Source organism: Ornithodoros turicata, chromosome 3 (genome assembly GCF_037126465.1).
Source record: "Ornithodoros turicata isolate Travis chromosome 3, ASM3712646v1, whole genome shotgun sequence".
NCBI classification, from domain to species: Eukaryota; Metazoa; Arthropoda; class Arachnida; order Ixodida; family Argasidae; genus Ornithodoros; species Ornithodoros turicata.
This window is the reverse complement of record NC_088203.1, coordinates 41,765,616-41,782,629: the sequence shown is the minus strand read 5'-3', so window position 1 is coordinate 41,782,629 and position 17,014 is coordinate 41,765,616. Positions and strand designations below refer to the sequence as shown.

Sequence of the window (17,014 nt, the reverse complement as noted above, 5' to 3'; positions counted from 1 at the left end):
CCTTCGGTCCTACTCTTCTTTCAATAGGATACCTCACCAGCTCCCGTGGCATAGTGGTTAGGGTGGCCGCTTTCCACGCAGAGACTGGGAGGTGACACGCGTTCGAATCCTGTCATCGGCTGTGTTGTCTGAGATTTTCCCTGGGATTTCTACAGACTTTCCAGACGAATGTCGGCACAGTTCCCCCTGAAGTCAGCCCAGGACGCATACTAACCCCCCTGTCGCCCACTCCTTCCTGCTATCCTCTCTCCACCTGTCCACGTCTGTACGCCGCTCATAGCCACAGTTGCTTCGTGGCCATCGTGCCAAGTGCCCATTCGTGGAGCCCAGCCCTCCCCTTCCGATTTGTTTCCGTTTCTGTCTGTCTATACCAACGTCATGATGACGTTTCTCGGGTAGAGACCTATTGAATCTAATAACATATCCAACAAGGTGCAACGCTGTTTTAGATCTCCTCTTGGTATCTGGCTACATTTCTGTTGTCTCCTGCTCACACATTAAATGCTCAAGCGATCACGACCTTGTCTACGCTCAGACTAATCAGTCGAGCGCAATGGAACCCAAAGTATATAAAAAGATATTTGACTACAAAAAAGCAAATATATCTGAAACTGAATAATATCTAGGACAGTTTGTTGAAAGCTTCAGAGCAACGCGTACCCTCTACTCAGTAGAGGAAAACTGGACACGAATTAAGCACACCATTCTTGATTTAAGAAACAGATTTGTTCCATCCGTTCAAATACGGAATCGTCCGTCGACTCATTGGTTTAACCGCGAGCTCAAGACACTATCTATCAAAAAGAAGAGGCTTTTTCGCAAAGCCAAACGCACGAACTCGTCCGACGTGTGGGGAGCATACTATAACTGTGCGAGAGTGTATAAATCCAAGGTTCGGAATATGTACTAAACAGGCATTTAACAAAGAAGGGCTGCGTAATATCCTGCAACCTAACCCGAGGAAGGCTTGGGCTACTATAAATCCAAAAATTCCAAGCGCCCACCTGTCATCCTGGACCACCAAGGTTTCTCATACAAAACCCATGAAACAGCAACTCTGTTTAACACTGACTTTTCCAGCGTGTTTACAGATGAGCACTTCCCTCTCCCTAAAACATGACATACTCACCAAGTCAGTGCTAGTATGGCTCCAATTTACATGGACCCCAATGGTATTTTTGCGCACATAGAGAGGCTCCCAAACTCCTGTTCCCCTCGTGCTGACGGGATTGACAATAATATACTGAAACTAACCAACAAATATTCAAGTGTCCTTCTAAGTTCCCTTTTTCAGGACTCGATAGACCTGGGAGCCCTCCCAGAAGATAGGCTCCATGCGAATGTTACCCCTGTCCATCAAGGCGGGGACTCAGAAAACGTCCAAAATTACCGTCCAATTTCCTTAACTTCTATTACATGCAAAATACTAGAGCATATTGTCACTTATCATGTTATGACATACCTCGAAGATAACAATATCCTTTTTATCAACCAGCACGGTTTTAGGAAAAATCGGTCCTGCGAGACTCAACTCTTCGATCTTCTCACAGACCTCCATGACATAACCCACTCTCTCGGCCAAACAGACGCAGTGTTCATTGATTTTAAAAAGGCGTTTGACAAGGTTCCTCACGTTCGCCTTATGCACAAATTAGCTCAGCTCAACTTCGAGTCCTAAATCCTTAAATGGACACGCGCTTTTCTAAATGGCCGGACTCAGTCAGTCGTTATTGACTCTACCATCTCCCTTCCCGTTCCAGTCTAATCTGGAGTCCCCCAAGGATCTGTCTTGGGCCCAGTTCTTTTCTTAATTTACATCAATGACCTACAGAAGTCAATTTCATCTTCCGTCAGATGATACGCGGACGACTGCGTTCTATATCGCACAATCCAAAGCTCATATGACTGTATCTCTCTGCAAAGAGACTTATACCCCTGTCAGACGGCATGCTCGAAGGACTTCGGGGAATTTTCATTTGCAAAAAATGACCTGTGTCAGACGGCAGCTCAAAGGACCTTTCTAAGAAATGACCATCAACGCGAAAGGAGGCCCCCAACGACATTTGAAGAGCAGAAAGGAGCAATCTCGACAACAGTGTTATGTCATTGTACCCTCGCTACCTTCGCAGCTGAATGTAGGAAAACCTAGAGTCACTAAATAAGTCAGTCACTAATAAGTCACTTCATCGTTAATTTCTTAGGCAAATTGAGGTTTTGTATGTATTTGTCCCTCCTATGTTGTTCCAGCCTCAGAACATCAGTTCTCTCAAGTGCATATGGCTTCTGCATCTTGATTTGTGGCGCACAGACCAACTTCAAATTTCCACAGCAGACAGGGAAAACGAAACCGAAAAAGGGAGCCGGTGCTTGCAGTCAGTTGAGGAGCACTCCTTTCCCGCCTGTCTGGCAGGCGCCCCCGAACAAAGGTCATTTGAGAGGCCGAAGGCCATTTCTCTGAATTGACTTTTGAAATATGCTGTCTGACTAGGGTATTAGAAGTTCTTTGTCAATGGTGTACCGACTGGCAGATGGAGATCAACACCGAAAAAACTAAATGTATGTCTTTTACAACTGTACAATCTCCTATATCGTTCGCATACCAGATATCGGCAATCCCACTGGAAAAAGTCTCTTCTTTTAAATACCTAGGAGTCACCTTAACGAACAACTTATCCTGGAAGAATCATTGAAAACATAACCCTAAAACCTACCAGTCGTTAGGATTTCTACGCCGTCACCTCCGTCTTGCCTCACCTGAAGTTAAATATCTCGCGTACTCCGCCCTTGTCAGGCCGCAACTAGAGTACGCCAGTATTAGTATTTGGAATCCTAAACAGAGACACCTAATCGACAAGCTGGAACGCGTACAGAATAAAGCGGCGCGTTTCATCACACGAGAGTACTCCCCTTATTGCAGTGTATCCCAAATGAAACGGGAAACTTAGCAAACCTTCACGACAGGAGAAACATTGCCAGCCTCACTTTCTTTGACAGGCTGTTGTATTCACGTCCTTTCCGACATCCAAAGTATTGTGCCGCACCGGGCCGCCAAACCTCTAGTTATACTCACTCTTGCAAAGTGCTCGCTCCACCTGTGCGTACCTGTATGTACTTACACTCACCTCACCAATACATGATCACCTTGGGAACGGTCTTCCATGTGATATTACGTGTATCCGGGAGTTAAACTTTTTTGTTCAACAGTGCACTACCTATTTCAAGATGTGAAGTATGTACTTCCCGAACCGTAATAATTGTTTAATTATTAATGTCTCTTACTGTCGCCCTTCTCATTGATTGTCGGTTATTTTGCTGCGATATACTACTATGTAACCCCCACCTTATGTAACGCCCAGTTCAGGGCACTTAAGGTTAAAATAAATGAAATTAAATTAAATTAAATGAATGAATCCGGTGAACTGTAAAGCGGCGTCTTGTAACAAAGCAATAAACAATTAAATATATTATAACTAACACAGTAATTAAATAAGCAGTTGTACAGAATAACAATTTGCTACTTGTACGACAGCTAGTTAGCCTCACCTGTTTCCATGCGTTGTAACCTCAGCGTAGGTTCCTTGAGGTCGTGCTGGCACGATCATGGGTTCCCTCGAATAACATAAATTGAGAGCCACATGTATAGAAGATTCGTTTTACTGTTTCGTGCGGCAGAGGTTTCCATAAAGATTACCGTGGTCAACTGCAATCGATGCGATGAAGAAAAGCAAGCACCGCTCTCTCTCACACACACACACTATTTCAAGAACATCCCGAGGCGTCGATATATGTTTCTACTGACGACGACACGACTAATGGTGAGGAAAGCGCTGCAGTTGCAATGTCGATAACGACGTCGGTGAGATTTTAGCGGTGGTGCTGCCCCTATATATGGTGGTGCCCATAATGTTGATAAGTAATTGGACTATTTTTATAGTTAAACAATTTAAAGTGCATTCCTGTACTGTTTCGTGGAAAAAGTTAGAAGGCTTACAATCGCAAACTCTAATTAATGTCATCTAGACCAATGAAGCGTTTAAAAATGCAGAAAAAAGCGTTCCTTTACTACGCTGTGCGTTCTTGTGCTACGCAAAACAACGTCCTGCGATTTCCCTTACTGCACATGAAGAAAGAAATAATTATTGCTTAAAAACAATTTGAACATCTGATTATCTTCGTAAAAAAAAAACAGCGTACAAAGCCTAGCCGCGAACACAAACTCTTCCACGTCGTCATGCGGTGCTACTTCCCATTAGTTTGACGCGATATGATTGCTCGCTACACCAGCCACACAAACAGACGCAGCTCGGAGATAAGTGTTCACACAGCACCGTTCACATCCCTATCTACGGAGTTCTGAAATTCTGTTCTAGCCTCCTCCAGAAGCTTCGTGTCTCGCATCACCCGAATAGCCGTGAGTGCGAGCGCCTTGGCCACCGTTCGTGTCAAGGGCTGAGACTCATCCGCTCCAGCGGCCTGCTGGAAATCCCTGGTGTGGTTACGACCGACCGAGTTTAGCCTGAAACTCGGATGGATGCAGGGAACGGTGTGCGATACGTTACCCGCATCGGTAGATGCTCCAGTGGTTAGAAGAAGGCCAGGATCAGGGTCTTCGAAGCTTACACCTGCGAGGACATTGAATGCTGTTTCAGAGTACAAAATATAGCTATTAAAAGCAATTTTATTATGAAAACGTTGTGAGAGCAGTATTGATACTGTTCCTGCATGTTGGTTACACGGCCATGTGGGCATAATCTTGAAGGGAATATGTAACTATTAGATGACTAATTACCTATTTCATTCATCAATATTTTTAAAAGACAGGAAAGCTTTCAACGAGGATTGTCTCCTTTTCTGCTGTCTGGCTAGCTTACGCCCAAAACCCAGAAAGTCTTTTGCCCGAAAGCGTTGCCTTCACCCACACTCTTACAACAGAAGTTCAGCACACAGCATGCATCTAGCCAACAATCATTCCTGATTTATATAAATCCCTGTCCCGATTTGTTGAAAATGGAAGAAGGCGCCATATCTGGGACACATTATGCATGTCCCAGATAGGCGCCTGTTTTGGTCAAATGTGAGCTGACTGACCTTACATGTCAATCTACTCCCAATTATCACCATCATTCGGGATAGTGTTTGGTCTGGAGCGTGCTATGTGGTGAAGTTCTGTTTTAACGGCGCTGGACGTCATGAACATCAGGTGTCAGTGGCTCGTAGTCGGATTGCTTTGGCGTTGACGCTTCGATGAACTGTGGCGTTGGCAGCTTGGGAAGGTCTAGAATCCTTATATGCTGCTGCGAAGTATTTCTTGATGTTCTGACAGCACGACTAGGGTTCGATATAAGGCCACAATTTAAGCCACAAGTACTCTAGGGATGAGCTCTAGGTAGTAATCTAGTAATCGCACGTCGCTGCCTCAGTTTCAATTAAGTCATCGTCTATGATTGCTGCGATTTGATTATCTACATCAGCGAGCAGGGATAACTTAGTGAGGCTGTTGGTCGAAGTGATGTCATGACGACATTCATCATCTTCTGGGAGGTACCCGGGTTCGAATTCCGCTGCCGACTGTGCTGCCTCGGGTTTCTCTTGGGTTTTTCCTCAGACGCTTTCAGGCATATGTCGGTACAGTTCCCTTAGAAGTCGGCCCAGGACACGCATTCCCCCAGGTCATCAGTCGTGACGTTGGCCTCTTCTGTGAGTCCAATAACGTTGAGCATTTTCACCCCCCCCCCCATCATCATCTTCTTCTTCTGAACACAGGAACGAAGAGGGTTACATAACGTCTGGAGTTGTTCCATGTTAATAAATCTTCCATGTTCCAGTTAATAAATTAGTCGTGTTCCTGCGGTTGTTTCGTCGTAGATAGGGAAGGCGATGCCTCCGTCCCGCAGCTATGTTGCAAGCTCGTACTCGGCCAGCTCTGCCAGGAAAACGTGCTACAAGAGGAGCCATGTGGCCCTTGAGTTACAGGATGACGCCAAGAGCATCAGATCAACTTCAGCTACAGTGTGGGATGAGGTGCACTGTTGACGATGAGCTGAAGGCAGTTGCACAATATGCTCGCGCTGCCATTTAGACTATTAATCGTCCAAGATGGAGCATCTAGCAGATGAAACCTACTACGGGGGACTGTGTCATCATCTCGATTCTGTGTATATGGCCCCTCGATTTTTCCCGAAAGCCCCTAAGTGATCAATTCATTAACGAATTTTAGGTAATGTAAGTAGTCATATAGTTGTTACACACCAGCACTCGAGAGGATGTGTGCATGGTGGTACAACTCAACTGCAAAAGCGATAACGATGCTCCTCTCATAGGTTGTTTGTAAAAGTCTCAAACGAACAAGAAGATACCCTGCATATATTGCTAACCTCCTGTCATTAAAAGTATCCTAAGGTCACCACTGTCAGAACCGCTGTCGCTGTGCAACCTCCGGCGCTGCAAAACATGCAAGCTCGTTCAGTATGTTCAAAAGCACTGCGAGCAATTACACCCATTCCGCTAACCACGCATTCACATGCACAAGCTCCAATTTCATATTCTGCATTGAATGCGGCGACTGCTCTATGCAAAACATTGGTGAAACCGGTCAACGAATGAACACCGCCTTACTGGCCACAGAACCGACCGGGTTCAGATCCATACGCGACAGACGCCACAGGGAATCTTATCTCGTATGCAGGGTGTCCCAGAAAACGTGTCATTGCCTTCTAATAAAAAAAACTACGCCACCTATGCGGTCAACGGCATTTGATCTTACAAGATTTTTGCCACGACCTGATGTGCATGTCATATAACCTAAGTTTAATTATGTGAATTCTTGAGAAGTGAACTCGAAAATTTGCCAAGTAAAGGTCACTCTTTTACCCCACGAACATGCGGAGCGTGCAGAATTTACTTAAATTCATGATAGTTGACAGTGATATTCAGATCTATCCTATCGGGAAAAATAGCCGAACATCATGGTTCTCGGGGCTCTTGAGTATAACGCGCGAGGGCTTTTTAAGCGCAATCGTTGTCAGTCCGACGAAAGGAGGTTGGAAACCCAGCCCACAGAGTGATAGTAGAAAAAGTGACAGTTCCTGGAATTGGGAGAGGGAAGGTATGGTCCCAGATCATACCTACCACCGGACGCCATAAGCTATGTCTGTGTTATCTCCTTCTCCCATGCCGGTGTGGGCTGGGTTTCCAATCTCCTTTCGTCGGACTGACAATGATTCCGCTGATAAATTCATCGCGCTATCCTCTGTGAGCTCCGTAGAGCACGATCTCCGGCTATTTTTTCAGATAACATAGCTCCTCAATATTTCTGTCAATTATCATTAATTTGAGTAAATCGGCAAGCTCTTCACATTGGTAGGGTAAAAACGTGACCTTTACTCGGCAAATTTCCGAGTTCAGTTCGCAAAAATTTACATAATTAAAGTTAGGTTACATGACATGCACATCAGGAGGTGGCAAAAACCTAGTAAGAACGGATGCCGTTGACCGATTCATTCTATGTGGCTAGTTTTTTTTATTATTAAAATTCAATGACACATTTTCTGGGACACCCTGTACAAGTGCAACGACCTTCAGCCGTTCGGTATTAACAAAATGACAAGGCACCCTAGAAGCACTTCACAAAAGAAATACGCCCAGACTTTTTTCCTCCTACTATTCTATTCCTTAATCATCTACCTACACTTATGTTCTGCATGGCCACTACTTTTTGGTTTACCAGCTCCCGTAGCATAGTGGTTAGGATGATCGCTTTCCACGCCGAGACTGGGAGGTGACACGGGTTCGAATCGTGTCACCGGCTGTGCTGTCTGAAGTTTTCCGGAGGCTTTCCAGACAAATGTCGGCACAGTTCCCCCTGAAGTCGGCCCAGGACGCATACTAACCCCCTGTCCCCCACTTCATCCTGCTGTCCTCTCCCAGCCTGTCCACATCAGTACGCTGCTCATAGCCACAGTTGCTTCGCGGCGCTAACAGAGAATTAAAAAAAACTTTTTGCTTTCCTTATTGCATGCCACAATTGTGTGTTACAAATATATATGTTACAAAAAAAAAAAAAACACTTTGCTTGCTCTGAAAATTTCCCCACGTGATCACTAACTTCCTTACCTTTTGGAATGCTGCCCATGCCTGCCTGTTGTCCCGTTAAGTCCCGTTGTTCGTGAACTTCCCATTTTTTGTAACCGGTCTGGTGCAAAGACGCCTTCATTCACATAATCCCCTCAACACCCTAACAAAGCGGCCATTCACCTCGGTCGTAAAATCCTGAACGTACCTTTTTCTTTCCCCGGGCTGTTGACCCACAATACGCATGAACCTTTAGCACGTCATACTTAACCCTTAAATACCATGCCAATGATGAGGGCGGTGCTCACAAGAAGAACTGTCTCTGTCCGAAATATCAGCGGCTCTTGTCCTCTGGCCTGCACCCACCACTCACTGTTGAAATTATGCAGTGAGTGGTATCATAGTATAAAAAAAAAAAACAAAAAAAAGACGAATAAACGAGTCAGAAATCAAAGAAAACTAGTGTATCGAACGTCAATAGCCCTCCGGGAAGAATGAAGCCTACATGCAAACCGACGAGGGGCCGCGGCTTCAAGCCCGTAAGTTAGCGCATGAGTTCGGTGACTGAAAAGCCACCGTGAACGCATCTCAGGCAATGTTTCTGGACGCCGCTGTAGTTGCCTAAAAGAGTGGCCCCTGTCAGGGTGTAAAAGCCCACATGCCAGCGAATGTATACCCTCTTTTATTCTTTTTTTAATTTTCTTCCGTATGAAAGAGTGGCCGCTGGAGACGGGTAAAGCCACAAAAGCCAGTAAATGAATGGCGATAGTCGTGGCCTAAAACCCATAAACAGTCAACATATGAGTTTTTTTACTCTTTTTAGTTCACAGAAATTTTATGTTACTTTATGTTAGTTTATGTTAGTTTATGCAGGGGCAATAGCAGTACAAAATTGCCACGAATGAATCCGTGAGCGAATGATGTATGCTTGAAAATGCGGCTTTGCCGGGTTTGCAGTCTTTGCGACGGTTTGCACATATGAACGTTGCATACAAAGAATGCATGACACTTCACTGATGTTAGTCCTTGAGATTTACTTACAGGATTGAAAATAGTGACCTGTGGCCCAACGTCATCTGCCCCCCCCCCTATTAATGATGAGTGTGAGCACGTGAGTGCATGCACACGTGATGATGATGAGAGCACATGAGCTCTATCGTTATAACGCCCGAAAATCACCTGAAATGGCGTCTCTCGTCCTCTGGCTTCATACTTGATTCCACAGTTGTGTGTCGTGACTGCGACAACGGTATAGGTTTGCGATACCCACTCGAGCTCCGAAATACAGTGTTTTTCTCTATGCAACCCTGGCATTTCCGAAGATAAGCAACGTGGAATCTCGGGATTTCGAGACATCCTATCTTTTCGCGCATAGATGTGTTCAAGTATAGCTTCTTTCCTCGCTCGATTGTTCAGTGGAACTCTTGGAACTCTATTCCTGGTATGACTAGGAACTATGTGTTAGTGATTTCTCCAGCAAAGTACGCCTACTTAAACTTACTTAACCTACTTTTAAGGCAGTAATATCTATAAATAAATAAATAAATATATTGGGTCCCAACACAAGCCTTTACCTCTAGGGTCATGGAACCGCCTTCTGTGCTACCCCAACATCCGTGCCTGTTCGGACCAGGAAAAGACGAATAGAAATATACTTACCCATCTGTTCTGCGTATCCCTGAAACACTTGAACCAGACTGATATTGTTTATCATGTGCTTGTACGTGGTTCCTCTCTCTATTTGCACGCTGCATCCTGTGGCACCGCCGGCTGAGTGAAAGCATGACTCTACTTTGGTACGTAGAATATCCAGCTCATCCAGGTTGGGAGCGCGCAGGTGGTACTTGAGCTCGCTTTCTTCGGGTATGATGTTGGGATACTTGCCAGCTCGGATAACAACACCTGCATGAAGAAAGAGATTCTAACATCAGACCACCAGCGGCACAGAAGTTGCCCTAGTCCGGACGTGAGCACAACAGAAACTCGTGACAGACTCCTTGGTTTGTTCCAGACCAGTTGTAGCTAGCCTAACGCCTTCAGTCACCAGTCTTAACAATTCAAGCTACACATGAGGTAGTTAACGGTTTGTGAACGGAAACACTCACAACAAAGCGCCACTGTCTAATGTTGATCACACGCCATTCCATTCGACACGGCGCATTCGTCACGATGCAAATCAAACGAATGACCTTGCAACGCGGATGCTGCCGCGCCGAACACTTCAACACGGTTACGTACAAACAAAGACCATTTATGTCATCACAAGGGACGCAAAGAGAATGATACGTGAACTGAGACAACAAATGTGCAACTCTTCTTTGCTGAGAGGATCTGCTCGATCTTCGCCCGACCCCGAGCTACGCTTCTAGGTACCTCCGTCGTTTCCTCGGCAAGCAGCGTGTCTCCTGCACAAGCACCTGATGAATGTCCCGTGCAGCGGTCGGTTGCTCTACAAACTGGACAACTCCCCATTTCCAAACTGCGGTGAGTGCGATGTTGTCGAGGACACAGTGCACATCCTTCTCAGGCGCTGCAATGATGCCGACAGTCGCAGGACACTAGAAATAAGTCTGGCTCGCCGGCCATTAGACCTTGTAAAGCTCCTGGGTCCTCAGCCATTCAACCATCAAGCGGCAGCATTGAAAGCGCTCCTACGTTTCGTCGAAGAAACTTATCTGATTGACATTTTGTGAGAATTTCTGATCCCTCGTTTGTGACAAGCGTTCCCACTAGGCCGGGATGTTTGTCTCCCGGCCCCCAACTACTGCGTGTTCTCCTTCTTTTTACTTATTTCGACTAAGTGCGGCTAAGTGGTCTGGGGTTGCCAGTCTGACTTGATCGTGACTTAAATCCCCCTTGTTTTCTTGTTCTATCACGTCACATCACACTTTCTTGCAGAAACAGACTTACCACTCACTTTCCACGTGGGCTTCAGTTGCTGCCTGAGCAGAGAGATGTTCATATAAGCGATGACAGCAGCGTCCAGAGCGTTCACTCCGTCCCAGGGAGACGCACCCGCGTGTGCTGTCCTCCCGGTGAATCTCACTGTCAACTGAAATATTGATCATGTTAGAAATAACCTACTATGATTAAGGGGAGACATGTGAGGTGAACCGTAATATATTTAGAGTTCATCGTGGGCACATTTCGAAGTTGTATCACGATCTGCTAGAACAGCAAAAGACACTAAGCTGAGCGCTTTAATGTGAATGATGGAAAGTAACTGTTCTGAGGCTGAAAGATACAAGGGACAACCCAACACGAGCCGCAACAAGCTCGGGAACATGAAGAGTTCAAATATGGCAGTCATTCCGCCGCTGTCTTGCTTTTTCAACGGCTACCATATTTCAATTGTTTAAAGTGCAGTTCCGTCGATAATTCATTGCTACAGATTCCATTCCAAATAATATGGTTTGCTTATAACACAGAATTGCCCCTTTCGGTTTTGAACAGAGGATACTATGTAATTACCCAGAAAATGAAACGCTCAAAGGTACCGCTCGGAAACCCGTAAACACTGTGGAATCACGTCAAGTTACGTGAGTATACTCTGCTGGTGGTGGAGGTGGAACTCAGGCAGGCAACGCCTATCGCTGGGGGGGGCTGCGTCCTAGGTCGACTTCACATGGAACTGTTCTGCCATTTGTCTTAAAGCAGCGTCCGAAAAAATCCCATTGAAAACACCCAGACAGTACAGCTGGCACCGGGATTTGAAAGCGGGTCACCTCCCAGTGCTTAGGCTGCACGACTACGGCCGTAGGTGCAGCCAAGAGGCTCCGACGCCACCCAATCCAGTGTACGTGTCGCAAGTCAAAACCGCGTTTATAATGAAGCTTTGGTTCTCAAACTTTCGTTCTGTAGACATGTGAACTGCACATGGAATAAAGCACTGCTGAACGTGCCCTGGCTGAATGCACGGTTGCTTTTCGCTGCTTGGGGAATACTGCGTGCTCAATCCGACCAGTAGGGGACGCATTCAGATATATGTCGGCACAGTTCCCTTAGAAGTCGGCCAAGGATGCACATACCCCAGGGCGTCATTCGTGACGTTGCCCACCTGCGGACAACGGCGAGCCCTTTCACCAGCACCACCACTCCACGACCAGTAAGAAAGGTCCGCACGTCGCTCTGATGAAATATGGATTCATGGTGACTGCCATTTACAGCAAATAATCCTATAGTACCGAATACAGTTGTTAGATGACCTTTTAGCGTCGATCACTCCAGGAACGCAAAGAGCCTATTGTACCCAACCGCCTAGACCAGAAGGGCCGGCAGTGGCTATGGTATAGGACCGTGCGACACTTAAAGGGGGCGTGCTGCTCTGTCGCGACAGCGCCGCTAGTGGCGGTCTTGGGAGTACCTGACGTGATAATATGTCGCCCGTTCCATGCATTCTCAAGTGGAATCGTAGCTTGCGTGGCGACCGCCGTAATTACAAGGGCTAATTAATTAGAATTAGAAGGGGTAATTTTCGAAGTGCAAATAATGTATGGAACCTTTCTGGGGCACGAACCAAGAGAATGGAGACAAACTACACAGAAGCAACCACTGTATTTATAATGTATCTAACATTGGGCTGCAACAGTACGGAAGGAGAACAGCCACTCGCGTCTGTCTACTCAAAACACCTGTAAGTGATACGTCGAGAGGATGGTTATTTGAGTCTTCACAAAATCCTGGCTTGCTAGCGAAGGCTATATACGTGTATTCCTCTGACACCAGCCATTTGTAATATCATCTTTTTTGACTGAGACTGGTATTCCTTTCGTCCTCTTCGCACACACATAGCTTCGTCACTGAAATCTACATCGTGCGTCCGTTTTATTCGTACATATAAACACGTGGGGTCACAACTTATTGTCTGAACTTGTACTGCAGTTCCAGTATCTTAAGATACAATAACGCTATAGAGATCCTCAAAGAAGAAATTATATGAGTGTTTACCAAGGCTACCGCCGTAGGCTTGCGGCCCGACAGCTGTGAAATGGTCGGTGCGTAAATACTAATCCTTTTGGACAACGTAGAACTTCCATTCTCACTGTGAGACTCGTCTTGGGTTGCATTTTCTGTTTCCTTTTAATCTTTGTTTTAATTTTCCCCCCTTATACACTTGACTGGCTTTGCACTGGGCTTTCAGAGGTGTCTTATGACACCCTGACGGGAGGCATCACGTGCCACGTGACCTTCTGACGCCATCCGCTCAAACGTTGCCGGCCTGCGTACTGCTGATGAGGCCCAAGAAGGCCGAAACAGCTGTCCAGTACTGGCATGGCGACGTTTGACTTACAAACATATATATATATATATAGGACAAATAGGTTAATATATCAGACGGCTACGAAGTTGAATAAAAGTGAAATAATAAGACTTGGACTACAGATTACAGGAACGTTAACAAAAACTAATTTATTTAATGGGGAATTTAACACATAGATTAAAAGAAAAAAAGGTCGACGTTTCGACAGTGGCACTGTCTTCGTCAGGACGTCAGTACTCCTGACGAAGACAGTGCCACTGTCGAAACGTCGACCTTTTTTTCATATATATACAATGGGAAAATAGCCGAAGCTCTGTAGCTGCACGTTGAGCAGATGTTTACAGTTTGACCGTGCACTCCCAGCCGAGTACAGCTGTTTCGTCCTATTTGGGACTCATCAGCCCGGCGTAGGGAAGTGACACGGTCTTGGGTCGGCGCTAACAGTGCGTCTCGGCGAGACGTCAATGTTCCACGGTGACGGCGTCACCTGTGGAAGCCGCAGTGCAAGCTAGCAAGTACATATACAAAGGGAAAATAGCCGAAGCATATATATATATATATATATATATATATATATATATCCAGTCCCGTCGAAGGCAGTGCTGACTGCCGAAACGTCGACCCCTATCCCTATATGTGTTAATAAACTCCCCTTTGTGTTTTCCTGTAAGCTCTTTGTCGTCTTCTGATTTTTCCTGTTTATATATATATATATATATATATCAAAGTGAAATAATAAGACTTGGACTACAGATTACAGGAACGTTAACAAAAACTAATTTATGTAATGGGCAATTTAACACATAGATTTTAAAAAAAGAAAATAAAAAAAAGAAGGGTCGACGTTTCGACAGTGGCACTGTCTTCGTCAGGACAAAAGAGGTACAAGGGTTGCATATTGCTTAAATAGGTTTCCTGGGTGACATCACAATCGGTGCAAGTATGCCACGTGGCAGTTGTCTGAGTCATATTCTGGAACATTATATCCTATAATAATTACTTATATATATATATATATATATTATATATATACATAGATTAGAAGCTTAGGAGGGCGGTTGACCACGAGAATGAAATAAGCAGGAAAAATCAGAAGACGACAAAGAGCTTACAGGAAAACACAAAGGGGAGTTTATTAACACATATAGGGATAGGGGTCGACGTTTCGGCAGTCAGCGCTGCCTTCGACGGGACTGGGGTTTGTCCCGTCGAAGGCAGCGCTGACTGCCGAAACGTCGACCCCTATCCCTATATGTGTTAATAAACTCCCCTTTGTGTTTTCCTGTAAGCTCTTTGTCGTCTTCTGATTTTTCCATATATATACATATATATACATAATATATATATATATATATATATATATATATATATATATATGGGAGACAGAAGACGAAAGTAGGGGAAGTAACAAAAAAGGGGTTTATTAAAACTTAAAAATCATAAAAGTTAGGGAGGATGTCTACGTTACGGCGGAAGCTCCGCCTTCTTCGGGACAAAAGAGCTAAATGTGTGCCCGAAGAAGGCGGAGCTTCCGCCGTAACGTAGACATCCTCCCTAACTTTTATGATTTGTAAGTTTTAATAAACCCCTTTTTTGTTACTTCCCCTACTTTCGTCTTCTGTCTCCCATTTATTTCAACTATAATTACGTAGTCGTCCGATCCAATATATATATATATATACGAAAGGTCCTGTGCCACTAAATCTAAGGCAGGCCACTTTGAAATAAATATGCGGCAGTGGCATTTCCTTTCGCAGATAAAACATATGTTATATATTGCTTGGCTTGCGAACGCCCGCATGTACGAGAGTCCTCCTACCATCTCTGTCAAAAAGAAGGGTGAGGTAGCTAAGTTTAATTAAATTTCATATATAAGCAACACTGCAGTGACGAATTCCTTGGAGTATTAGGTTACAACCGTCCGTATTTCCTACATAGTTGATTTAAAATAACCATCGAAAGTCAAGCACGCCCTATAATATGCCATCGCATTTCTGTATCTTCTACGGAAATGCTCCTTATAGCATCCCCTCAGGGACCTTGCTCGGATGTTCATGGCAACAAGAGCACAATGAAAAGTCTAGCAAGCTATATTTTATCGCATATTGAACCCAATGCATGTAGTATCCATGGAAATCATTCAATTTGTATTTGTACCCCTAAATGTTTTAGTACTTTCTCTTTGTAGTATTTTTGTAGTTTATGCATGATCACTGTTGGTTCGGTTGAATTTAGTCATGACAAATGAACCAGAACACTAATTAATGAGTGCAGGCATCGAAATGCACAATGCAGTATTAAACTAATTCACGTCTCCTAGATATGTCCTCTGGCTGACGGCCTCAGGACGTACACAAATGACTATCACTGGAGGATCCCATGATGACACTATATGGATCTCCTCCGGACATCTCATCACGGACGAGTACGCGATAACACTTTGAGGACGTCCTGCGGATCTGGATTGTTCTTGGGGGCGCGTCACAACCCAGACAGAACAAATTGATCCCATGGCGGTCCCACGGATGTCTTAAACGGAATCTCACGACATCCTGCGGAACGGGTCTAGTGGGACAAAAGACGTCCTACGGACACCGTTTTGTCAGCTCCTCGAACATCCCAGTGACTTCGCACGGCGGTCCCATTTGAAAATGCGGGATGCGTGACGGACGACGGACGGAAGTACTCTTTCATGTTGAAATTAAAATGATTTGTTTATTTTTAATCATTATATTAATTAAAGTATAGAAATCATTAAAGGACAGAATTGATTTATTTTTACGCATGATACATATACAGGGAACTTGTGTTGCAATGACAGGCAAAAAATTCATGAAAAGTTATCTCCAGTCTCAACCCAAACGGAACAAAACGTCCCGTGGTGTTCCTGGGGATATCCTTCCCCGGAAATACGGATCTCCCTAGGAGACAGACATTTTTCCGACGGACGTCCCCCACATCTCCGAGTGGCCACGGTTTGGACATCCCACAAATATCCGTCGTTTGTCCTCATAGGAAGTTATACGGAGATGCACGGACGTTGCACTGGCGTTTGCGTACGTGCTCAGGGCCCTGCATTTTCTCATTATTATTGATACTGCTTTATTGAGTTTCTGCGTAAGTGGGCAGATTCTTACTAGGGCTGTTGGCGTTCGTTTTCGCCATTTTGTTTGAGGCTCGGCCATTGCATCTTTCTTTCTCTGTTGGTCGTTTTTGTTTTGTTTCATGTATTTCTATTACAGACAACGAGCACAAAGTTAAAAAAATAGACGTACATATACAAGCTCTTGGAACCATGAAGATCACTCAGAAAGGCAGTGGCATACCTTTCAAAGCGAAAACAGTATATTGCTTGTCTCGCGAGCTTCCACAAATTGGAGAGTCCAGTCTGCCTGCGAGTCAAACTAAAGGGTGAGGTGCTTAAGTTTAATGCGCTTGCGTATACTTGTAACAGTGGACTGAAGAACTGCTTGGCGTATGAACTCACTATGACGTAACATCTGCGTTTCTTACTGCTTTTGGTGTGAGCCATTCAGTTGTTTCACCAAAAGTCGAACTCACGGCGCGAGACACCTTGCCATGTTTCTCTCTCTCCTGCAATCATGCTCCATTTAACGTCCCGTCAGGGACCTTATTCGGACAATTGTTCAAACGGCCGTTACAACATATCCTGCGGATGTACGG

The 17,014-nt window shown here is 45.0% G+C and overlaps 1 protein-coding gene across 1 annotated transcript in view; it reads right to left on the bottom strand.

Moving 5' to 3' along the window:
• Positions 1 to 3,638: 3,638 nt before the first annotated feature.
• Positions 3,639 to 17,014, bottom strand: part of LOC135388440 (xaa-Arg dipeptidase-like) — a 39,917-nt gene continuing 26,541 nt past the window's right edge. The window contains exons 4-6 of the mRNA XM_064618008.1: positions 10,981 to 11,122; positions 9,730 to 9,972; positions 3,639 to 4,622 (exon numbers count right to left, since the gene is read on the bottom strand). Of these exons, the coding sequence (XP_064474078.1) occupies positions 4,318 to 4,622; positions 9,730 to 9,972; positions 10,981 to 11,122 (690 nt within the window). The 3' untranslated portion in view covers positions 3,639 to 4,317. The remainder of the gene's footprint in view (positions 4,623 to 9,729; positions 9,973 to 10,980; positions 11,123 to 17,014) is intronic.